General features: G+C 40.2%; 1 protein-coding gene and 1 long non-coding RNA gene across 3 annotated transcripts in view; both read left to right on the top strand.

Moving 5' to 3' along the window:
• The window catches only part of LOC105225169 (dynein axonemal heavy chain 7), a 44,465-nt gene that overhangs the window by 3,665 nt on the left and 16,419 nt on the right, over positions 1 to 24,381 (top strand). For both annotated transcript variants that reach the window (XM_049461796.1, XM_049461820.1), the window contains exons 4-25: positions 3,040 to 3,202; positions 3,268 to 3,501; positions 3,710 to 4,414; positions 4,479 to 4,742; positions 4,814 to 5,134; positions 5,870 to 6,159; positions 6,227 to 6,349; positions 6,416 to 6,569; positions 6,639 to 6,770; positions 6,831 to 7,307; positions 7,381 to 7,539; positions 7,604 to 8,131; positions 9,513 to 9,959; positions 10,015 to 10,128; positions 10,186 to 11,702; positions 12,835 to 13,621; positions 13,725 to 13,907; positions 13,972 to 14,318; positions 15,526 to 15,655; positions 15,720 to 16,325; positions 16,407 to 16,510; positions 16,598 to 16,963. In XM_049461796.1, coding sequence (XP_049317753.1) covers positions 3,040 to 3,202; positions 3,268 to 3,501; positions 3,710 to 4,414; positions 4,479 to 4,742; positions 4,814 to 5,134; positions 5,870 to 6,159; positions 6,227 to 6,349; positions 6,416 to 6,569; positions 6,639 to 6,770; positions 6,831 to 7,307; positions 7,381 to 7,539; positions 7,604 to 8,131; positions 9,513 to 9,959; positions 10,015 to 10,128; positions 10,186 to 11,702; positions 12,835 to 13,621; positions 13,725 to 13,907; positions 13,972 to 14,318; positions 15,526 to 15,655; positions 15,720 to 16,325; positions 16,407 to 16,510; positions 16,598 to 16,963 — 8,151 coding nt within the window. The remainder of the gene's footprint in view (positions 1 to 3,039; positions 3,203 to 3,267; positions 3,502 to 3,709; positions 4,415 to 4,478; positions 4,743 to 4,813; positions 5,135 to 5,869; positions 6,160 to 6,226; positions 6,350 to 6,415; positions 6,570 to 6,638; positions 6,771 to 6,830; positions 7,308 to 7,380; positions 7,540 to 7,603; positions 8,132 to 9,512; positions 9,960 to 10,014; positions 10,129 to 10,185; positions 11,703 to 12,834; positions 13,622 to 13,724; positions 13,908 to 13,971; positions 14,319 to 15,525; positions 15,656 to 15,719; positions 16,326 to 16,406; positions 16,511 to 16,597; positions 16,964 to 24,381) is intronic.
• Positions 140 to 636, top strand: LOC125780348 (uncharacterized). Its single transcript, XR_007423740.1, has 2 exons — positions 140 to 384; positions 439 to 636. It is a non-coding gene; the product is annotated as an uncharacterized LOC125780348 (long non-coding RNA).

The following is a 24,381-nucleotide window of genomic DNA, read 5'->3' as shown; positions in this document are numbered from 1 at the left end:
TTTATTATCTGATTTTAGGTGTTACAAGTAAGAGTTAGGTGAACAAAACTATTATACTCGGTCCAACATGTTGTCAGTGTACAAAAATAAACCCAAATTAATATTATTTAGCATTTGAAAACAGTCGTAAAATCTGTAAGCGTTTAAATTTCCGTCACGATTTCAAACCCTTAATATTTTCCACTGATCGCTGACTAAACTAAATGACTTCATATATGAAGAATGTGTGAGTCGCGTCGCGAAAACTTATTTAAAGCAGTCGCCAGTAAATCGTTTGTCTAGTCAACTCTGCAAGTCGTGAAGTTCAAATCGTAGTCGAAAAGCAAACTATTAAAAACAAAATGGTGAAATTGAAGGCCGTCATTAAAATAGCTTTGACGTTTGGTAAATATGGCATAAACTCAGACTTGCTAAAATGTAACAAGTTTTGAATTTTAGTTGCTGCCGTTATGTTCTTTAGCGTAAGTGCTTTTGCCATAAATCGGAAAGCATTGCTCACGGATGGAAAATGAAGCCGAAGTGATTGTAAACTAAACCGATATTCGTTGATAGACGACTGCAATAAACGAAGGTTATGAGAAATACACATAAATATACAGTATCATACTTATAAATATACTTACATATATACATACATACCGACATGATTTCGCATATTTAGATATAATTTATTTGGTACTGGGTATTAGAGTTGTTTAAAAATAATATTTGAGCGGGTATTAAAAAATAACAAATTAGCATATGTATATAGATACAAAGATACATACAGTCATGAACGGAGAAATATCACACATTGAGCATGTAATAAAACGCCGCTTTTTAATGATATGAATAAAAAAACAAATAGAGTTTACAACAGTGCACCGTTTCGCCTTTTCGTTGTTTGGCGCCAATTGGAGATTCCAAGCGTAGCCAGGTCCTGCTTCACTAATTTTTTTCAACGGAGTGGAGGACTTCCTCTTTCTCTCTAATACCTGCTGGCAAGAGTTATTCCGCGTTGGTGTAAAAACTGGTTTCAAGATAGAGGGAATTACCTACGACTTCGAAGTTATGATTGTCAGCAGTGACGCGAGTGCGACGACTGTTTATTTATGAAGTAGGAGATATTTCGTCTTGCCCTCGTTCACTGCCAGACCTGTTTGCTTTGCTTCCTTGTCCATTTTTTCGTAGAATTTTCGAGAGGTAATCCCTGTCGGCCAGCTTATTAAGCTCTTCATACTCACGCATTTCGGCCTCTTTCTTTTTCTGTCTACAAATGCGTCTCGCTTCCCTCTTCAACTCTCGGTATCTATCCCAACCCGCACGTGTTGTGATCGATCGTAATGTTGCGAAGTAGCGCTGTGACACGGCACTCCTCGTCGTACCAGCTGTTCTTTTGCATTTTCCGAAAACCAATGGTTTCGGTTGCAGCTGTCTCAGAGAGCAGGAGTGCAAGTCGGGTAGAAAATCGTTCGGCTGTCTGTTGTGATTACAGCTTCTCGACGTCGAAGCTTCGTTGTGTTTGTTGACGTGGATTTTTTGCTGCACAGAGGCGGGTACGAATCTTGGCTGCAACAGGATAGTGGTCCGAGTCGATGTTAGGACTTCGGAGCGCACGCACATCTAAAACACTGGAGACGTGTCTTCCGCCTATCACAATATGATCAATCTGGTTGATGGTTTTTCGATCCAGAGACATGGAATCTAGTATTACAGATAACCATATTTCGGGCTCCGGCGAAGTTCATCAGCCTTAACCCATTTGGGGATGTTTCGTTGTGGTTTACCGGCCATAGTACCAAAGATACCTTCTTTGCCCATCCTGGCGTTAAAGTCGCCAAGCACGATTTTGATATCGTGGCGGGGGCAGCTCTCATAGGTGCACTCCAAGCGCTCATAGAAGGCATCTTTGGTCACATCGTCTTTCTCTTCCGTCGAGGCGTGCTCGCAGATCAGCGATATGTTGAAGAACTTCGCTTTGATGCGGATTGTGGGTAAACGTTCATCCACCGGGGTGAATGACAGTACTCGGCGACGGAGTCTCTCTCCCACTATGAATTCCACACCAAATTTGCGCTCCTTTATATGGTCTCTGTCGTATATGCCACAAGGACCTACTCGTCTCAGTCCTTGCCCTGTCCATCGCATTTCTTGGACGGCAGTGATGTCAGCCTTCACTCTCGAGGACATCAACCGGCTGGGCAGCGCCACCTTCCCAATTAAGGGACCGGACATTCCAGGTGCATGCCCTCAAATCGTAGTGCTTAAATTCATTTGGCATGGTCGTCATCAAAAGGGGGGGATGTTTCGTCTTCCCACTTTAGCTCGCTTTCAAACGGATGTTCATAAGCTACCCAGAGGATACTTGGTCAAAGACTGGAAGTCGCGAGCTGCTTGAGCCATATGTAAAAGAATCGTTTCTGGCCACTCCCAAGTGAATGGCGATCAGAGAACTTTCTTCACTTGCGTGAACTTCTACACATGACTGCATCATCCTCTACAGACTTATAGAGTGTAATATTTGTTCGTCGAGAGAGGGATATGCTTATCAATTGTTTTCCGATCTAAAAGCAGCATATGTAGACAAAAATTATTTTACACTTTCTAGTGTTACATTAGAGTACTTCACTTTTTCAAATTTATAGCTGCCAACACTGACGTAGTTTGTAAGACGCGTGGAATTTTTTTACGAAAAGTTTATTTTGGGAATCACCCCATCTAAAACTGACGGGTATAGAACAGCTATGGAAGGTCCGATTTTGACGGAGGTGATGGTTGTGCTCAACGTCGTTCTCCATTGACGTACTTTTTACCTCCCAGCATTTCAATTTGTCGTTCTGACTTTTTCCGTCGAGAAATAAATCTCACTTCCTTTTCCAACCCATGATAGCATCTTTCTTTAATGTCTAATTCAGTAATTGGAAGGCAGTTTACATATGCTTATACTTACATGTAGTCCGTAGATCTACCTTATATGTCTTATTTTGAATACAATTTTTTATAATTTTCTTCAAAAACTTAATTTAAATCAAAAACTCAATTCTTTCTTTGTGCTTGCAGATATGACGATAATCGTTGTCGCATAAAGAAGACACTATTTTGCATTCACCGTAGTGTTGCCAGCATTCTTGATTTATGGAGCACCAAATATAAAGATATGCTTTTTGTAGACATTAAAGAGTTGGCACAGGCGAAGACACCTTATGAACTGTACGATTTCACGGTAAGTAATACCGTAATTCTTCCAAATTATACTTACCTATAACATCTATGAGATTTTACACTTAGTATTTATGTGGACGACAAATCGACACCGCCAAGGGTTTGCTCGAGAACGAATGGTATGGTGAGATACATCAGATTTTATTGCGCGCCAGTAGACGTGGGCTTCTGCCTAATGTGAGGCGTATGAAATTGTTGCAACGCTTTTACAACTGTGTGGCAGCATTGATGACGCAACAACTGGAAGATATCTGCATACGTAGTTTGACGTCCTACGCCGATTTTATTTGCGATTATGGAGTAAGTTAATCATTAATTTGCCATTGATTACCCCTACATTTTCATTATAAATGTACCATATTGTTAGACTTAAAAGGCTGCTACTAAAAGCTCCATACATCAACTGTTAAAAATGTTTATTTTGAGGTTTCGTCCAGAGAAAAAAATTATGTATACGCATTACTTTACTATAGATATTATATTTTCCTTTACTTCTTCTGTTGAACAGAAAAGTAATCCCGGGCTTAAAGTTAGCCTTGTTCTTGAAGAAGAAGATACGATTGCTTTCAATCCGAACTTCTCTAAAGTGCAGCACGAGCTCTTGCGCATTATCGAGTCCATTGTAATGTCTGTCGACCAGATGCCCCGAATTGAAAATAAACTCTACACAGAGCTGAAAATTTCGGATCAGTACCATTTGAAACCGACAATACCTGAATCGATTATAGCTAATGCTCGTAATCGCATATGCGTCATGTTGGAGGATCAACGAATCGGTCCTGAGTTGCGCCTGCAAGATTTTGATCAATATATAGACTTGATGAACGGGGTTGATGCAGAGCGCATATCAAAGTTCATCGCATCTGAACCCACATTTGAGCAGTATTGTGAAATGGTATTGCAGTATCGTCGTAAAGAGGAGCAGATAATTCAAGATATTTGGGGTGAATTACGTATGGGGCTCTATGAGTTCCATCGTGAGAAATTCATAAATAATCTAGAACAGTTAGCCCGCTACATGCAACAGGAATTGCTGGAGAAAATGGTTGCCGATCAGCAGTCACAAATTTCTAAATTGGGTAAGGAGTATGAGAGTATAGCCAAGAAAGCGATGACGGTGCCACAAACAACGGCCGAGTTAATGGCGCTCAAAGAATTTGTGATCAATGCGGAGGAAACTGTAATACCGGAAATGGAACAACGCTTGAAAGTGGTGAGTATGCACCAAATGGCGAACTAAAACTAAATAATATAAGTCTAAACTCAACTTATTTTAGAATATGAACCATATTTTATGGCTGATGGATAATATAATCTACTCGCCATTGGATATAAAAAATAACAGCAACACATTCCAATGGTATTTGAAAATGCCTTCCGTTTTCGAAGAGCACCGCTTGATCATTGCTGATAAAACAATTGAGTATCAGGAACGACTTAAAAAGCGCATTGAAGCGTTCCGACGTGAGCTACAGACCTATTATGAACAGGTGCAAGACTACGAGAATTGGGGTGATATTAAGCATTTGGCACGTTATAAGGTAGGGAACACAAGTTTCACCAATAACGCATCAAATAATGTAAAAATTTATGAATTTTCTTAACATTTCAGCGTCGAGCAACAGTTTTGGATAGTCGCCTAGTTGCGGCTATGGACACCATCGATCGTATCAATGAAGAAGAGACAGCTTATGGTTGGGACCTCACCCAGTATCCTATACGTAAGAAGACACACGATCAGCTGAAACCATTCAAAACTCTGTTCGACACTGGACAGGAGTTTATGGAAAAGCACGATGCATGGATGCATTCGCAAGTTGGCACCTATGATCCGGATGAAATCGAAACTGATCTGGCAAATATATATCGAGTGATTCAGAAGTTGGAAAAGCAGCTGAGCGATAAACCAGCAACAGCACAATTGATTAAAGATGTGAGTAGACATAAGTAGTAATTTATAAAAAAAGTTCCGGGAAGTTAAAATTCTTTATGTTCCCGAACACATATTTACGGAGAATAAAATAGAATGGGCAATCCACTCATTCGACCAATACGAATCTCCCAGTACGGACGGAATCATTCCAGCAATGCTACAGAATGTACTCTGTCTAACTAATTTTTAGGGGATGCATGTAATTCTGCTATGTGCCACACTCTTGGAGAGAGGCTAGAGTAGTTTTCGTACCGAAGGCCAACCTACTTAAAAGAGTTTAGGCCTATAAGCTTAACTTTCTCGCTGCTCGCGCATCCCAGGAGCTTGTTCAAGGCGCAGCACGCATTTACTAGGGGCAGATTAGTAGAGACTGCATTCCTGCGGAGATATTTAATACTAAAAGAGCTCTTCAATACAAGGAATACGCTCTTGGAGCATTCTTGGATATTTCTGGCGTTTCTCCGGAATCTATTCTGAATAGTATCCAGGCAATAGGTATTGATTCTGCTAAACAACGCTGGATCAGAAGCTTTTTGACCTCTAGACGGATAAGAGCAGTATGGAGTGACGCTAAAATGACCAAGGAAGTCTGTAGAGATACTCCGCAAGGCGGAGGGCTATCTAGGCTTCTTTGGACAACTGATTATTATATTTACTGTTTTCAAACAGAATGTTTCAATTTATGCTCATAGAGATTCTAAAAATATGTGTCTGTTTGTTATAATTCATCAATAGGTTAGAGAACAAATTGAGGAGCTACGCACTCACATGCCGATAATAAGCACTCTCGGTAATCCCGGCATGAAAGCGCGCCACTGGGAGCAAGTATCAGAGATTATCGGTTTCCCTATCAAAGTATCGCCAGAATTGACTTTGGAAAAGATCATTGAGTATGGCTTGGAAGAGTATGTGCCTAAATTCGAAGCGATCTCAGAGAGTGCAACCAAAGAGAACAATTTGGAGCGTGCAATGGCGAAGATGGTAGCTGAGTGGCAAGATATGGCATTCACCATTTCGCCCTACAGGTTTGAAAAGCAATAATTCGACTATGAGTTAAATAATAAAATAAGCTTTATTTATATTTTCAACCAGGGATTCCGGCACTTTCAAACTTTCTGCAGTGGACGATATACAGATCCTATTAGACGATCAGATAATCAAGACACAGACTATGAAGAGCTCGCCGTACATTAAACCATTTGAGGAGGACATATTGTGAGTACAGACTGGGGCGTGAAAATGGTAAACCAAAAGTTTTATAAAATTTTGAAATATTTTCAGGAAATGGGAAGCAAAACTGATGCTGTTGCAAGATATTTTGGATGAGTGGTTGCGTGTGCAAGCGACATGGATGTATTTGGAGCCAATTTTCTCCAGCCCCGATATTCAGCAACAAATGCCTGAAGAAGGGCGTAGATTCGCTGCTGTGGATAAGGTGGGTTCAAACACTTTGAGGAACCAGAAATGTAAACAACTTATAATTGACATTTGACCTTCTTCGTAGATATGGAAAGAACTCATGAAGCAGGTGAATTCAGATCCGCGAGTAATGGTTGTGGTTGAGATCGACAAGATGAATGAGAAACTGAAGAAAGCGTATGCACTTCTGGAGATAATACAGAAAGGACTCAATGCCGTATGTGTTTCAAGCCATAGCTTTTTTGTTTTACGTGTCACATTTTTATTTCATTTTAAGTACTTGGAGAAGAAACGTCTCTACTTCCCACGCTTCTTCTTCCTATCAAACGATGAACTGCTTGAGATACTCTCCGAAACTAAAGATCCCACACGCGTACAACCTCATTTGAAGAAATGTTTCGAAGGTATTGCTACATTGAACTTCACCGAAGAGCTGGAAGTAACAGCAATGCGTTCATCGGAACGTGAAGAGGTAACGCTTGTCGATATCATTTCCACTGCGAAGGCACGCGGTCAGGTGGAGAAGTGGCTGTTGGAGCTGGAGATTGATATGAAGAAGAGCGTACATCTGAAGATAAGTGAATCATTCTATAGCTACCGACAGATGGTACGCGAAACTTGGGTACTCTCTTGGCCTGGTCAGTGTGTACAATCGATTTCGCTTACTTACTGGACACTCGAGATCACCGAGTGCTTCTTCTCCGACGCACCCGTACCCAATTTACGCAAGTATTTGACACTTTGTAAATCACAGGTAAATTATCTGAGGCTAATTTATAGCATTTCATACTATACTGGTATGATTTTATTAACACTCATATCCGCAGATTGCTAAAATTGTTGATCTTGTGCGAGGTCATTTGAATGCCCAGAATAGGATCACACTGGGAGCTTTGGTGGTATTAGATGTCCACGCGCGCGATGTGCTGGCCGAAATTGTAGAAAACGAGGTTTCAGACGCTAATGATTTCCAATGGCTCTCTCAAGTGAGACGCTTTCTCCTACAGTTTTTATTATGTAAAGTTTTCTATATTTTTCCCTTGTTTACAGCTCCGCTACTACTGGGAAGATAATAACTTAGACACACGCATGATTAACAGTTCTCTCAAATATGGCTATGAGTACTTGGGGAATACGACACGACTCGTAGTTACACCGCTCACAGATCGTTGTTATCGTACGCTCTTTAGCGCACTGAATTTGCATTTGGGTGGAGCACCCGAAGGACCTGCGGGTACAGGCAAAACCGAGACCACCAAAGATTTGGCTAAAGCCGTGGCCAAACAGTGTGTGGTTTTCAATTGTTCTGATGGCTTAGATTACCTTGCGCTGGGCAAGTTCTTCAAAGGGTTGGCTTCGTGTGGCGCATGGTCGTGCTTCGATGAATTCAACCGTATTGATCTGGAAGTGCTGTCCGTTGTGGCCCAACAGATACTCACCATACAACGTGGCATTAATTCGGGTAGCCCTACTTTGGTGTTTGAGGGCACCACACTGACATTGGACCCCACATGTGCGGTCTTTATTACCATGAATCCGGGCTATGCAGGACGTTCAGAGTTGCCAGATAATTTGAAGGTATTTATACTTACAAAGCAGCATGTTGTTACAGAGTTTTGTTCACCTGGAGCTAATAGAGAAGGATATAGGGTTTTGTAAATGATTAGTGTGATAATACAAGTTGAAATCTGGATGACTTTTTGATCGTCCATCCGTTCCTCTGTTTGTACAAGCGATAAATTAATTAAAACTGGAATTTGGTTCAGAGAGAAAAGGAGGCAAAAAAATGTTAGGAACTGGGCGTATTCATGAAGTATATTATGTTAGGTTTTATGAACATATCTCACAAACTTTTGAGGCTAGGTAAGAACGTAGGAATGAGGATGGAGTCATGTGTAGAAGGTCACCAAAGTGAAGAAAGTTCTTTGAGCGCCATTCATTTAGGAGTGGCCAGAAATGATTCTTTTACATATCCGTTTGAAAACGAGCTTAAGTGAGAAGTTGATTTTTTTATTCCCAGAGATGTGTGAACCCTCCACGTAAGAAAAACCCAATGAAGAGAACACAACTGCCTCAGATGAGAGACCCCCTTTTCGGTGACGACCATTGCAAACCTATGAAGGATTCCGTTTTAAGGGCATACATCTGAAATGGCCGGTCCCTTAATTTGTAAGGTGCCGCTGCCCAGCTGGTTGATGTCCTCGTTAGAGTAGAAAACCGACTGACTACCTCGCAACGTTAAAATCGACCACAACACGAAGGGAGACCCCACAATCTGCGTCAACTACCGTGGGATAAGCCTCCTCAACATCGCATATAAGATTATATTGATCTTACTGTGAGAAAGCGTCGATAACATTTGTCATAACCGTTAGTCTTTTAAAGTCTTCTCTCGACGAACAAAGACCAAATTCTACAAGTCACTCATCATCCCCGTCCTGCTATATGGTGCAGAGGCATGGACGATAACAGCATCTGATGAGTCGGCGTTACGAGTTTTCGAGAGAAAGATTCTGAGGAAGTTGTACGATCCTTCGTGTGTTGGCAACGGCGAATACCGCAGTCGATGGAATGATAAGCTGTACGAGAGCTGTACATTGACATGTCGTCTGAATTGATGAAAACACTCCAGCTCTGAGAGTATTCGACCCGCCCGCCGGAAGCGGAGGAACAAGAAGACCTCTACTCCGTTGGAAAGACCAATTGGAGAAGGACATGGTTAAACTTGGACATGGTTCGAGTATACTTGAGTAATGTCAAAAGTTAATAATTAACTCCACTCAAACTTTAAAGTCTTTGCATTACTCACGATGAAACTAAGTGTGTCTATGACCAATAATATATGAGAATATCATATCAAATAGCCTATTAAAGGTTTCGGCCTTACCTTACTTGGTTTTAGTTCATTTCAAAATATCTTGATTACCATTATACACTCTCATCATTTAATTTTTTGTAGGCACTATTCCGATCTGTTGCCATGATGGTGCCCGATTATGCTCTTATCTCTGAGATAGAATTGTATTCGTATGGCTTCCTCACCGCTAAACCGCTGAGTGTTAAAATAGTGGCCACTTATCGCTTATGTTCAGAGCAATTGAGTACACAATGCCATTACGATTACGGCATGCGTGCTGTTAAATCCGTACTGAAAGCAGCGGGAGCTCTCAAGCTACGTTATCGAGATGAAAATGAAGACATACTAGTGTTGCGCTCTATTAAGGATGTTAATTTACCGAAGTTTCTCAATCAAGATGTCCCACTATTTCAAGGTATCACCTCCGATCTGTTTCCTGGTACAGTATTGCCTGAAGCTGATTACGTCGTATTTAACGAATGTACGCGAGAAGCTTGCGAAAAGAATAATAAACAATGTACGGACTTCTTTTTGGAAAAAGTCCAACAAGTGAGTGCTCTTCAAATTAATAGTCCCACTTTATTTGAATCTTATTTTCAACCAGCTTTATGAGATGATTTGCGTGCGTCACGGACTGATGATTGTAGGCTTGCCTTTCGGTGGCAAGACGACTACATATCGTATACTGGCAGAGGCTTTGGAGGGCATGGAGAAAAGGGTAAGTAGCGCACAATTAAGGGCATTAACACTTACATCATTGATATTTCGTCCGTAGGACGGCAGCGAGAACCGTGCCATATATTCTGTAATGAACCCAAAAGCAATTACAATGGGACAGCTCTATGGACAATTTGATGCCGTATCGCACGAGTGGAGTGATGGCGTATTGGCGGTCAATTATCGCCAGTTTGCTATTTCTGATACGCCCGATCGCAAGTGGTTGATTTTTGATGGCCCCGTTGACGCTATATGGATTGAAAACATGAATACTGTATTAGACGACAATAAGAAGCTTTGTCTCATGTCTGGTGAAATTATACAACTTTCACCGACTACCAATTTAGTATTCGAGCCAATGGACTTGGAAGTCGCCTCGCCCGCTACAGTATCGCGTTGCGGCATGATCTACATGGAGCCTAGTTCATTGGGTTGGGAACCTCTCGTCACTTCATGGAAGAACAGCTTACCACCCTCCTTCCATGTTGTGAGTAAACAACTAATCTCTGCGCTCATAATGCGATTTTGTCCGCTTCTGTTGTACATTGTACGCAAGGGTGGTTTAGTTGAAATTGCACCGACATCTGATACCAATCTCATCGTCTCCATGATGAACATTTTCGAATGTTTCATTGATGACTTCAAAGATGAAAAGTATGTTACGAATTTATCGGATTTGGATTTTCGCGCGCAGATTGAAGGGGTTTTCGTTTTCTCATGCATTTGGTCGCTGGGCGGCGCCTTGGATTCACGTAGCCGTGAGAAATTTAATATAGTTTTTCGTGCATTGATGGAGAAGAATTTTCCAGAGCAATTGTATACAGATTTCGGCATACCAGAAGAGTTGTTTGTGTCCGTTTTGACCAAACCATTCATATTTCCAATACCGAAATCAGGGTCTGTATTCGATTATCGTTTCATTAAAGAGGGCAAAGGCAAATGGAAGGCATGGCAAGACGATGTCAACAGCGCACCACCGATACCACGTGACATACCCGTCAATCAAATACTCATTACGACTAATGAAAGTGTGCGTGTTACTGCGGTGTTAGATCTTTTAGTGCGTCATGGAAAACCCATAATGCTGGTGGGTCCGACTGGCACTGGCAAAAGCTGCTATGCTTTGGACTACATGCTGAAGCGTATGGATGTGAACACTTACAAGCCATTACTAATCAGTTTCTCAGCCCAAACTTCGGCAAATCAGACACAAGATATTATCATGTCCAAGTTAGATAAGCGACGTAAGGGTGTCTTTGGACCGCCTTTGAATAAAAAGTTTCTTATTTTTGTGGACGATGTGTCAATGCCACTGAAGGAAACCTATGGTGCGCAACCGCCCATAGAGTTGTTACGTATGATGTTAGATCATTGGATGTGGTATGATCGCAAAAATATTGTGCCTATGAAATTGATTGACCTACAGATGATAACGGCGATGGGACCACCTTCTACGGGCAATACAGTTACACCACGTTTTCAGCGACACTTCAATGTGATCGCTATTGATGAGTTCAACAATGAGATTCTCAACACGATCTTCAGTAAAATTGTGCTCTGGCATTTGGATACTCGGTAGGTAGTGTAGGGGTTTTAAAATATTAAAAACGGGGTTGCATATTTCAAAATTATCAAATGATGACAGGAACAGATCCTATGTAAAGGGTGATTTTTTAAGAGCTTGATAACTTTTTAAAAAAAAAAAACGCATAAAATTTGCAAAATCTCATCGGTTCTTTATTTGAAACGTTAGATTGGTTCATGACATTTACTTTTTGAAGATAATTTCATTTAAATGTTGACCGCGGCTGCGTCTTAGGTGGTCCATTCGGAAAGTCCAATTTTGGGCAACTTTTTCGAGCATTTCGGCCGGAATAGCCCGAATTTCTTCGGAAATGTTGTCTTCCAAAGCTGGAATAGTTGCTGGCTTATTTCTGTAGACTTTAGACTTGACGTAGCCCCACAAAAAATAGTCTAAAGGCGTTAAATCGCATGATCTTGGTGGCCAACTTACGGGTCCATTTCTTGAGATGAATTGTTGTCCGAAGTTTTCCCTCAAAATGGCCATAGAATCGCGAGCTGTGTGGCATGTAGCGCCATCTTGTTGAAACCACATGTCAACCAAGTTCAGTTCTTCCATTTTTGGCAACAAAAAGTTTGTTAGCATCGAACGATAGCGATCGCCATTCACCGTAACGTTGCGTCCAACAGCATCTTTGAAAAAATACGGTCCAATGATTCCACCAGCGTACAAACCACACCAAACAGTGCATTTTTCGGGATGCATGGGCAGTTCTTGAACGGCTTCTGGTTGCTCTTCACCCCAAATGCGGCATTTTGCTGTATCTATATATATTCAACAGAAATGATTAGGATGACGAGAGGAGTTGAAGTGCAGGTAATTGTCTATCTGCCCATCCGTCCGCTCATTTTCGAATCTCTGTGTGACTTAATACCGCATATATCGGCTATTATGTGGGTTATCTTAATAAAATTGACAAGCTGAAAGTACTTCCCTGACACACGTCGCAGGATGAAAGAGTATGATATGTTCGGTTACACTCGAACTTAGCCCTTCCTTACTTGTTATTAATAAAGTTTTTCAGACTCTCAAAAAAATCACCCGTTACTTACAAATTGCGAGAGTATAGAACGTTCGCATACAACCGAACTTAGCACTTCTCTAACTGTCGTTTTCAATTCGCAGTGGTTTCTCAAAGGAGTTTGATCCCTGTATTGATGAAATCGTCACAGCTACTTTGAATATTTACAATGAAGCAAAGAAGAATTTATTGCCTACGCCTGCAAAATCACATTATCTCTTTAATTTGCGCGATTTTTCGCGTGTTGTACAAGGTGTACTGCTTTCTGTGCCCGAAGCCACGGAAGATTTGGATTCCATGCGTCGTCTGTGGGTACATGAAGTGATGCGTGTCTATGGCGATCGTTTAGTGGAGGACAGTGATCGTCATTGGCTATTCGGTGCTATTTGTGATAAAATCAACAGACATATGAATAGTACACCAGAGATGCTATTTGAGCGACTTATACCAAAGGATAAAAGATTGACCGAGTCAGATTTACGACGTTTAATCTATTGTGATTTCGCCAATCCAAAGGCGGATAATAAAAATTATATTGAGGTTTTAGATCTTGAAAATTTGCGCAATGTAGTGGAAGCGTACTTGGTTGAGTATAATAATATGTCGAAAAAACCGATGAACCTAGTACTCTTCCGCTTCGCGATTGAACACTTATCGAGAATATGTCGCATAATAAAGCAGCCACGTAGTCATGCTCTACTCATCGGAGTCGGCGGCTCCGGACGTCAGAGCTTAACTCGTTTGGCTTCGCATATATGCGACTATGAACTCTTTCAAGTCGAAATTACGCGCTTATATGGACCCAATGAATGGCATGAGGATATTAAGAATATCTTGCGGAGAGTTGGCGCATCGGAGATGCATGCTGTATTCCTGTTCACTGATGTACAGGTGGGCGCAGTCAAATATGACTTATAACATTCATTATTATGAACCACAAGTTTGGTTTCTTCCAATTAATTCTGGTCTTGGGAAAACGATTTTTACTCCACAGATAAAAGACGAATCCTTCCTGGAGGACGTAAATAATTTGCTGAATTCTGGTGAGGTGCCAAATTTGTTCACTAATGAGGAAAAGATTGAAGTGGTCGAAAAAATGGCTCAGATCGACAAGCAACGTGACAAATCCATGCAAACCGACGGAAGTCCAGTGGCACTTTTCAACTTCTTCGTTACGGTAACTGCAATATTGATCATTAAATACAAAAACACATTCTTATTATAAAAAATTTCTTTTGTAGACCTGTCGCGACCAGCTGCATATTGTGCTCGCAATGTCTCCCATAGGCGATGCTTTGCGCATGCGCATACGCAAATTTCCTTCCATCGTCAATTGTTGCACAATCGATTGGTTCCAACCTTGGCCAGAAGATGCTCTATTGGCTGTGTCGACGCGGTTTTTGGCTAGCGAAGACCTTTCCGATTTGGAACGCAAGACGGCTATTGATATGTGTATGGAATTCCACACTTCAACACAGAATTTGTCAGAAGTATTTGCACTGCGTTTAAAACGTTACAACTATGTAACGCCTACATCCTATCTAGAGTTAATACAAACCTTTAAGGCGTTGCTGAACCAGAAGAGAACGTAAGTGAATCTTCAATGTGAATGTTTTTTAGTTTGGAACCATATTCTATTAGTAATGTTACTGCCCTTTTGTCATTCCGCCGCGGAACTTACTCCCAGCGGCATCTTCTTCGCGCACATACCTCCGAGGGATATGTGGGTAGAAGGGGAGAAGGGGATAAGGGAAGAAGGGGAGAAGGAGTGAAGTCAGTTTTTTCACGAACGTAGCTCAATGGAAGGTTGGAGGGGGAGTCTTCTCTTGGAAGGTTTCAATCAACTTTTCTTTCAGATTGCCAGACCACTCTAGTGTCTTTCAAAAGTGGCGGCCACCAAAGTAGTAGCAGATGTACTTCTCTGAAGTACGGCTTCTTTTAAGGAGGTATGCATCCACTCCGATAGCAGAGCTACTAAACAGGCCTTGAATTTACAGTGAGTTTCAAGCTGGTCAGGGAATGTATAAACTGACTAGCATTAGCATGAAGCTACTATTATATCAATCAATGGACCTCGCTCCGCAAGCGTTGGTCTTGGCAATCTGTCTTTGTTGGGCTGAGAGGGGTTTCCGTAAAAACGGTAGAACGTAAAAAGTCCATGGAACTGCTAGCGTTAAGCAAGGTTCACACCACCATAAAGAAATCCTTTCTAACAGAGAAGTGCGTAATATTTTAGAGGGCGTAACTTGTCTCAAAGTTGCAAGGAGAAAACATCTAGACATTTTCTCCTCCACTGTTCAGCTTTCGCCAGACAGTTCTCATGTTTTTTACGAACCCGACGAACTGGCATTGGTATTCGCCGCCCCAATAAATTTGTGGCAGGCTCAAGGCGCTTTGTCGATAGGCGAGGGTCTTTTAACCCATAATTAGGAGTTCTGAGCAGCACAACGGACAGGTGCCTCTAGCTGGGCAAGTGGGATTATTCGTGGATTCATGATAAATCTGTCTATTTACCTTATCTAATCTCTTGTCATTTAAAGTTGAGACATTTCATCATTCATTCATTGGTATGAGGTCGTAACTTGACCTATTCGAAATATAATAAAGAGTAAAAACAGTTAACTTTGCTCTTTTCTGCCTAAAGTACTTCGGTTCCAATGAAAAGGAGTGAAATGCAAAGTTGAACAGTCATTTTTCCAGAATTTACAAATTGCGTTGCGTTTTCTAACTTCGACACCAAGCTGATCCTGGTTTATTTAAATGTTATTTGACTTGATTTTGGTTTCTTTACACAGCACCATTTTGACCAATAAAAATCGATATTTAACTGGAATATCTCAGCTTGACATCGCAGCTCAGCAAGTCGGTGTGATGCAAGAAGAGCTGCAGGCCTTGGAACCCAAACTGAAAGAAGCCTCGGAGATTGTAAGTGAAACTTCTTGTTGTAAATGATTACAGTTTACCAAAGGTAAATCTTCTGTTTTCCTAGGTGGCTGTGCAAGTGGCAAAAGTAACCGCCGATAGCAAGATTGCCGCTGAACAGCGTGAATTAGTGAAGGAGGACGAAAAGGTGGCCACTGAGCAAGCAGGTAAAGCGCAAGCGATCAAAGACGAATGCGACGCTAAATTGAGTGAAGCACTACCGATATTGAATGCAGCCTTAGCTGCTCTAAACACCCTCACCACAGCCGACATTGCTGTGGTGAAGACCATGAAGAGTCCGCCTATTGGTGTGCGCATTGTCATGGAGGCTGTCTGTATATTAAAAGAAGTTAAACCGGATAAGGTGCCAAATCCTTCGGGTTTAGGAACGATAGAAGACTACTGGGGCGCATCGAAGCGTGTTCTGAGCGACATTAAATTCCTCGACAGTTTAATTAATTTCGATAAAGACAATATACCACCGCAAGTGATGCAAAAATTGGCGCAGCGTGTGTTGAGTAATGAAGCTTTCGATCCGGATAAAGTAAAATCGGCATCAACAGCTTGCGAGGGTCTATGCCGTTGGGTAATTGCATTGACCAAGTACGATGTGGTAGCGAAAGTGGTGGCGCCGAAAAAAATCGCTTTGGCAGCAGCCGAAGCGGAGTATAATGTAAGTTCGTGTTTTTTTCATTCGACTGTATAGTGAAAGAGTGAATAATGTTTCTTCCGCTTTCATTTATGTTACACGCAGGCCGCCATGAAATTACTGAATGAAAAATTGGCGCAATTGGCACGTGTTGAAGCCAATTTGGCAGCTATTCAAAAGAAGCTAGACGAAGAGTTGGCGCAATATGCGTAAGTAATCATTTTCTGTGCGGAAAAAAGACCACAAGGCTTGCAATGAGCGGTTTTAATATGAATTTATGAACTTTATATGTGCAGCATTCTTCAAGGCCAACATGAAGCTTGTACCAAAAAGTTGCAACGTGCGCAAGAATTGATTTCTGGTTTGGGTGGCGAACGCACCCGTTGGTTGGATACGGCCAGAAACTTGGGTCGCGTATACAATTCTTTAACTGGCGATGTGCTGATAGCATCTGGTGTCGTTGCCTATCTGGGTCCCTTCACCATTGACTATCGCGTTGGACAGATTCACAAATGGGTGAATAAGGTTGCCTCTTATGGGGTGGTATGCAGCGCAGATTTCTCCTTGGCCGTCGTTTTGGGCGAAGCTGTTGAGATACGTGAATGGAATATTTGTGGATTGCCCACCGATGCATTTTCTGTGGAGAGCGCCATTATTTTGAAGTAAGTTCCAATTAAAAATACATGTAGCACAAGTTATTAGAAGTTTAATGCTATAACCGTTATGATTTAAATTTTTCAAACGCCGGATTCATGGCTGTGAAAGTTTTAAACGAACTTTTGATATTTCTTATCTTTGTTATGGATGTCTTACTTAACTCCTAAGTTTTATCTAAGTTTCTACTTACAATACTGTCAGTTACAATACATACAGTATGAAGTACAGGTTTCTTAGTCTAATCGCATGTATTTAACGGAACGACGGTCTAGACTGAAAAGTACAGTTCGCATGGCTTGGATTTTCTGTACTGTAGGAATAAGCCTTCGTAACGGGTGTGTTTTAAGCGGTGTCGTTTGTAATAAGGCAATATTTTTTTCGGGGTTGGTTAATTTTATAGTTGTTACTTTATTTATACTCAGATTGATTTGGCATCTCATATGGACAAGACTTAATCCAGAAAAACTTTTATAAATTGTGTAAAATTATTACCAAAATAATAGTTCGTTTCGCGTAAAGCATCGCGCGCTGCGTCCAATATTTGGTCTTCATAATCACAGTTCTGCAGAGTCGGTAGTTCGAGCACGTTTACTCTAGTGCATAATGTGCTTCTTCAGTGATGCCATACAGTGCGCACCGTAGAGGCTATTGCTGCTGTGAAGCAGTGTATCAAAGAAGAATAAAATGGCGCCACATGCCATAATCCAATGTCCACAATCAATATATTCAAGGAAACTTTCGTTGATAGTCTCCAAGAATATGCACTTTAACACCACTGTACTATTTCTTATGGGCAGATAAGTTTGGGACGCCTGACGTCTTTGGAAGAGAATATCTTTTTAATAAAGCCAAGTGCTACAACATTAAATTTTATGCGTTTTATTTCTTTTCACAAATCACATGTCTAAAAAAACACCATTTATTCGATTCAAACCCACCTCTTTTAAGTTTAATTGGTAATCCAAAAACTCGCCAATACTTCTTGACAACTTCTTACAAAAGTCCTAAGCTTGTTTCTTTTGATTTTTATTGGTGTCCATGGTTTTTTGCCTTCACAATCCAAGTCAATGATTAAATCAGTATGAGCTGGTTGACTACCAGCAACTGTGCAGTCGCAAGGTCCATCTGGCCTAGGATAAATCGTTAGAGATCCAGAAACGCTTTGCCCTCAACAAGGTACACTCTTCAATTGCTGTAGGATTTCAAACTGGACACAGTCTTTGAATATCCTACTTTTTCCAGATTGGGGCAGAAAGATCTGGGTTCTCATACTCTTAGACATCCAGGTGAAATAGCGGAGATATAAATAAAACAACTGATTAAATTTTGTTATAGGTTCAGGGCGTTTTTGCCGATAGCTGAAATTCAACTACAGGAGATTTTCGTTTGGCATTCCAAGGGACTGTACATAACAGTTTAATAGCTTTTTCTTTTATCGAAAGAAATGTGGAATATGGAAAATTTGTTCAATTGTTCCATTACATCCTGATAAAGGAACAAAAAAATGACACCCTATTATAAATCAGCTGTTGCATTGTTTTCATTCATTAGTACTCCTATTATATTTCGGAATTTGACCACTCTAGTGTTGCAATTTGGCAACTCACAACTATATCGCAAAGTTTAACATTTTTGATGTTTTCATACTCAGAACGTTTTGAAATACGACCGCTATTGGTGTTGCTTACAGTTACTTGAAATATTCACCTCGCCCAAAAGATAGAATTAAATCGCGAACATTTTCGAACGATTATGTTTTCGAACTTTCGATGTGGATTAACTTAGCAACAGTGCAGAGATGAACTTAATTGAAGTTTTGACGATGAAGCTCCATCAAGGATCAGTGCTTATCGATGGTATGGTGAATTCAGTTGAGATCATAGATCACTTTTTGTACACATTTTGTGAAGGTCGTCCAAAATCAGTTGTTGTTCCGGAAACTATTGATGTTGTACACAAACTAATATTGCCAGATCGTCGTTTGACGTATCGTGAGATAGAGGCAACTATGGCGTGAATATTTACTGAAAAAAAATTTGTTCTCATTGGATCACACGCACTTTGTCGAGAACTCAAAAATGTAAAAGAAAATACAAGAGTTGTGCTTCGAAAAACGTCTATGAAGTCTTGAGAGATGATGAAACGTGGATTGAAGCGTATGGACTCGATAGTAAAGATCAGCCTACTGCTTGGCTGTTTCAAGATTTGCCGAATCTAATAAAAATTGTTGGCGCATGAAGCATTTTTTAGAAATATCTGGATATATCGGAACTATACGACTAGACTAAGGCAGTATAGTGATACACAACCATCTGTTTGCCGGTTGTCTTTCAAGAAATCAGCAATAACTTTCACTGGGCAACAAACAACCAGTTGGCTTCCGAATAGATCTAGATGTTTACTCCATGTCTCATTTGATCAGTGCCAGATTGCTATGTGATCATTTGTCTTCGTGATTGAGGTATCCATTGTCTTCAAAACTTATTGATTTATAAAAAATCTTGATTTACTAGGCAATGTTTTGAGAGTCCAATGATGTTAAAGAACTCACTCAGTTAAATTTTCCTTATGTTACTGCCTCCCGCGACCTTCCTGAGCAGGTTGCTATGAACACCGCATAATTTAGCAAACCAGTACTTGGGCGATGAATTTGCCGGGACAGATTTGATGTAATAGTTACATATACAGCTATTTGGTTTGCATCAACGGTGTATTTTCCCTTAAGCAAACAGAAGGAAACAATGTTTTCTCAAAACACGAACTTTTCCTTCCTTCCTTTTCCTCTTTTTCTATAGTAAGTATACTTATATGTAGTGTGCAATTTACATACATACATACTCTCAATTATACACACATATACTTTGGCATGAAAAATGAGGAATTTTATTGAAAATCTTATGGCCAAATACGTGTGTTTTAATGAAATTTTCCTTCCTTTCCAAATTCCAAATTCGAATGAGAAAAGTAATGCGTGTGCTTAATAAAACCGCTTTAATCTAGCGAGACGCATTAATCAATTCGTTTTTGCTGCTACACAAGAACACAATAAATGTGCTACTGCAGAACCTTCGTTTCATATAAGTATGCCACACCGAAGTAAATGAATGAATGTACAAATTCGAGTGGTAATGTCTGGCAGAAGTGTTTAGCCTTACCTACAGCCACTGTAACCGCACAGAATCGTTGGGCCTGCTGAACCGTGCTGTCTCGACAATCGCCACCTTACTTCACGAATTATAGGGGAAAAAACGGCATATTCAGCAGATGCGTGGCACGGAAGGAAACATGCGAATTGTGCCACAGGCAATGTGCCTGTTTGTTGCACGCAAGCAGCATCCTCCGATTGCTGAACACATGAACATACAATCCTCACCGTAGCTACACACATTTATGTATGTATTAATATCGACTTTGTTGTAATACCGGTGCGTCAGCAACCCCCACCAAGTAACCACGCTGCCGCTTCCATTTAGAGACGCAGCCGTCGAGCGCATGGTTGATGTATCCTAATATGCGTGAACTTTTGTATTGTGTGTTTTGTAATTAGAAAACGCTAGGCAGGAGAAAGAGACCATATGACGATGTTTTGCAATTACTGAAATAACTGTGTAACTACGAAATCTTCAAGCATTGCGGCTTACATACAAACAATCGTGCATATTCTCATTAGTAATTGTTATGTATTCCTTTTTGTGTTTCAGCATGAAATTTCCACAGAAGTATTGAAAAAATTCTCGATCGAGAAAATCGCTATAACGAAGGAAGGAGAAATTACGGAAATTCGTCGGTTGATTTTTCTTTTTAGCAAAGCAGCTATACAGTGTAGAGTTGCCAATTAAAACTGTCTACTAAAAGTGGGAATCAATTAAAATGGCATTTTCAAAAACTATACAATTTGAAGGTATTCAAACAACACCTTAGAAACCTTCTTGCGCCTCGGCTTGACCTAATAGTGCCTACCAGGCGCCTTTGACAAGCTCGTGTCTTCTCCAGTCTCACCTTACTCGCTAGAGCGCCATCATTATTCCGCTCACTAGCTCATACCAAAAAGTTCGGAGACGTTCGCTCTTATCTTGATGGCATCGCGGGTGTTGCTTAACTTCGTTCCGGAAATGCCTATTAAATTTGCAGGTTTACCAACTTCAGCGAATGCGGCATACACACAATACCTTGTAATCAACGAATAGCTGGAAGATGTCCATTTCATATTCTCGGAGTTTTGCACGATTTTGTGCCGTGCATGTTTGTTCCATGAGGGAACGACCGTTTAAAAAACTGTACTGATAGGATCCAATCAGTTTGTCGGGAAGCGGCATTGATTTTTCATTCAACTGCGCGATGGGCACAAGGTTTATCTCTGGGTAGTTGGCTCACATAATAGTGTCGCATATCCCTAGACAGGACACAGTGTAGTGATGTTACAATCGTTGGCTTTCGTCTAGTATTTGTTTGCAGGTGCATATTCCCTATCAATATATTACTGTCGGCTTGAACAATACCGCAAGAAAATCATGATTAGTCACGACTATGTAGGTATCGGTACATTAATACCATCGTTTTTGATTCTGAACTCTTGTTTCACTTCTCCACAGGCGTAACATATGTTTTATTATTGTAATCGCATGAGAGCAAGGTAAAAAAGTGTTGGATCCATCATTTTCCTGACGCGTTGTATCTATGAATCGTTGGTTCGAATTCAAAACCCTCAATTAGAGTCTTCACTTGTCTCGATATTCTCCCACTCATGGTTTTCTGGACTCTGTTTTGCGTCTACAAAGATGTCTTTCTTCCGTTCTGATCTCCCAATATCGTTCGCATACGGTTCGCGTACCTGGTGAATGCATGCTGAGATCTTTGCACCAGTGAAAATTGAAAATTCAAAGGTCACATTTCGAACACCTTGAAGACCGTAAATTTTATTTTTTACACACTATCACACGAGATTTTATTGTATGTTATTTTTTTAGACTCTTGTAACATGTTGCAGCAGAGAACAATAGTTTGTTTACGTAACGGTTGTTTGTATCCTGAAATATACTCAAGTTAGATATAGGGTTATATATGTATGTTGAAATTCGAGTGACTGTCCATCCGTCCGTCTGTCCGTGTAAGCTGTAACTCGAGTAAAATTTGGATATTGTAGTTAAGCTTGGTACACGTAATCGGAGGAGGAGTTCGTAGACGGGCATAATCGGACCACTGCCATACTCACAAAACGCCATTAAACGTGCTGGCATACCTTAATCTAAATTCTAAAAATTGTCAAATTTCCAACTATAACTGTCCAAGCCTCCAAATTCCGGATATGTGAATCCCAGTGCATATACAGTCAGCGTCATATTTCATCGTACGGCACTCTAAAATCAATTTTTTCGTTTTCAATCCACTCAAAAGCAAAAAGTTCTTCCATAAATAAAAGAATTCTTTTCAGTTATATAATTCATAAGCAAATTAATTGATTTTATTTCAGAATGAAAATGATAAATAAAAAAAGTAAAAACCGAACAAAATTTTTGCGTCATATTTCATCGTACGCTACATATTTATGTAATCAATTTCTATTATTAATATTTAATATGCGATGCATTTGTTTCAAAACTTAAAATTTAGTATTTTGTTGGTCCACCGTTTAGATTTACTACATCTTTCATTCTATTTGGCATCGAAGAGATCAGTTTAACTGTAAATGAGGATGGTATCCTGTTCCACTCTTCTATTAAGGCCTTTTTTAGAGTGGCCACTGATGAAATTGTATGGTTTTTAAGATTCTTTTTCAAATAATCCCATACGTGTTCAATCGGATTCAAGTCCGGGCTTTGTGGAGGAGCGTGGAGCTGTTTTCGCGTATTGTATAGCAGCCATTCGCGAACCAAATGCGCAGTATGTTTTGGGTCGTTGTCCTGTTGGAAAACATAATCATCCGGTAAACCCAATTTTTCAACCGACTGTTTTAAATTTTGCTTCAAAATTTCTAAATATTGTAATTTGTCCATTTTTCCGCTGATAAACACCATGTTTCCAACTCCAGAAGCTGCCATACAACCCCAAACCATCACGCTGCCTCCACCATGTTTTACAGTACATCGCAAATTTTTAGCTTCAAGAGCTGTACCCGGTTTTCGCCAAACTTTCGAAGGTCCATCATATCCGAAAATATTGAATTTGCTTTCGTCTGTGAAAAGAACTGTCTGCCAAAAGTCAAGACCCTTCTTCAAGTGCTGATTTGCGAAAGCTAGGCGTTTTTGTTTATTTATTGCAGATATTAGCGGTTTTCTACGAGCTGTTCGTGAAGAATATCCGTTACGTCGTAATGTTCTCTGAATTGTAGACTTGCTCACACACTTTTCCGAAGCTCTTTCAATTTCGCTGCATATTTCCAAACTACTTACACGTGGATTTTTTCGTACCATATCCACAACAGCCCGCTCATCTCTATCATTAAGTTCTCGCGGGCGTCCCGATCTTTTTTTGTACTCGCAAGTATTATTTTTTTCAAACGAATTTACTATATGCTGTATAGTAGACTTAGATTTAGATGTAGTTTTAGCAATTTCACTCAATGATTTTCCATCTTTTCGTAATTTTATAACTATTTCTCGAAAATCTGAAGAAGTTTCTTTTCTTTTATCCATTATTGAAAAAATAGGATAATATAGTATTTACACTTGTCCACTTCACTGCACGTGATAAACTGATTCCACTTCTATGTTGAAGTTATTTTGTTTTGCAATATAATACTTAAAATTAACGGTAAAAAGTGCCGTACGATGAATTATGACGCAGCATCTTTGAACATTTAGTATACTTTCAAGTTTTACATTCATTTTGAGAAAAAATGTGCGCAACTGAATTATGAAATATATTTTGCTTTTTATTTTAATCAATTTGTGGAAGAACTTTTTTCATTTGAATCTACTGAAAACGGAAAAAATGATTTTAGTGTGCCGTACGATGAAATATGACGCTGACTGTAGCTGACTTTTTGCCGAAAATATTAAATATAAGGAGAGGAATTTCTCCGGCTCTGATGCTGCCAAGTAGCTAGGGTAAGAAATATTTGATTACAAACTTAGTCCTTCCTTATTTGTTGCATTTATATTACTTGCACTTTCTTCTGTATCGCTTCAGTTAAATCATAGTCCTAACTACGTTTGTTGTGGTGGTCATCAAAAGTAGGGTTTTTCATTTCATTGTTCCTTCTGCATAGGGAATGGTTTATACGTGGCGGGTCCCAAACCCCGCCATAACCTCGCTAGGCGAGTAGTACAGAGTTTTATACACATTTATATAGCGAACCGCTTATTTCAAGACCGGCGCCTACTCGCAACCACACTTATGGTTTAGAGACACTGCAATTAGAACTCAGCCAAACCTTAAGAATATGTTGGAGTGTCTCCGTTGAAGCTTCCTCTCTTTTAGCCGT

Source organism: Bactrocera dorsalis, chromosome 1, assembly GCF_023373825.1.
Source record: "Bactrocera dorsalis isolate Fly_Bdor chromosome 1, ASM2337382v1, whole genome shotgun sequence".
Lineage (NCBI taxonomy): Eukaryota > Metazoa > Arthropoda > Insecta > Diptera > Tephritidae > Bactrocera > Bactrocera dorsalis.
Note: the sequence above shows the minus strand (reverse complement) of the source record. Positions and strands in the feature narration are given on the sequence as shown.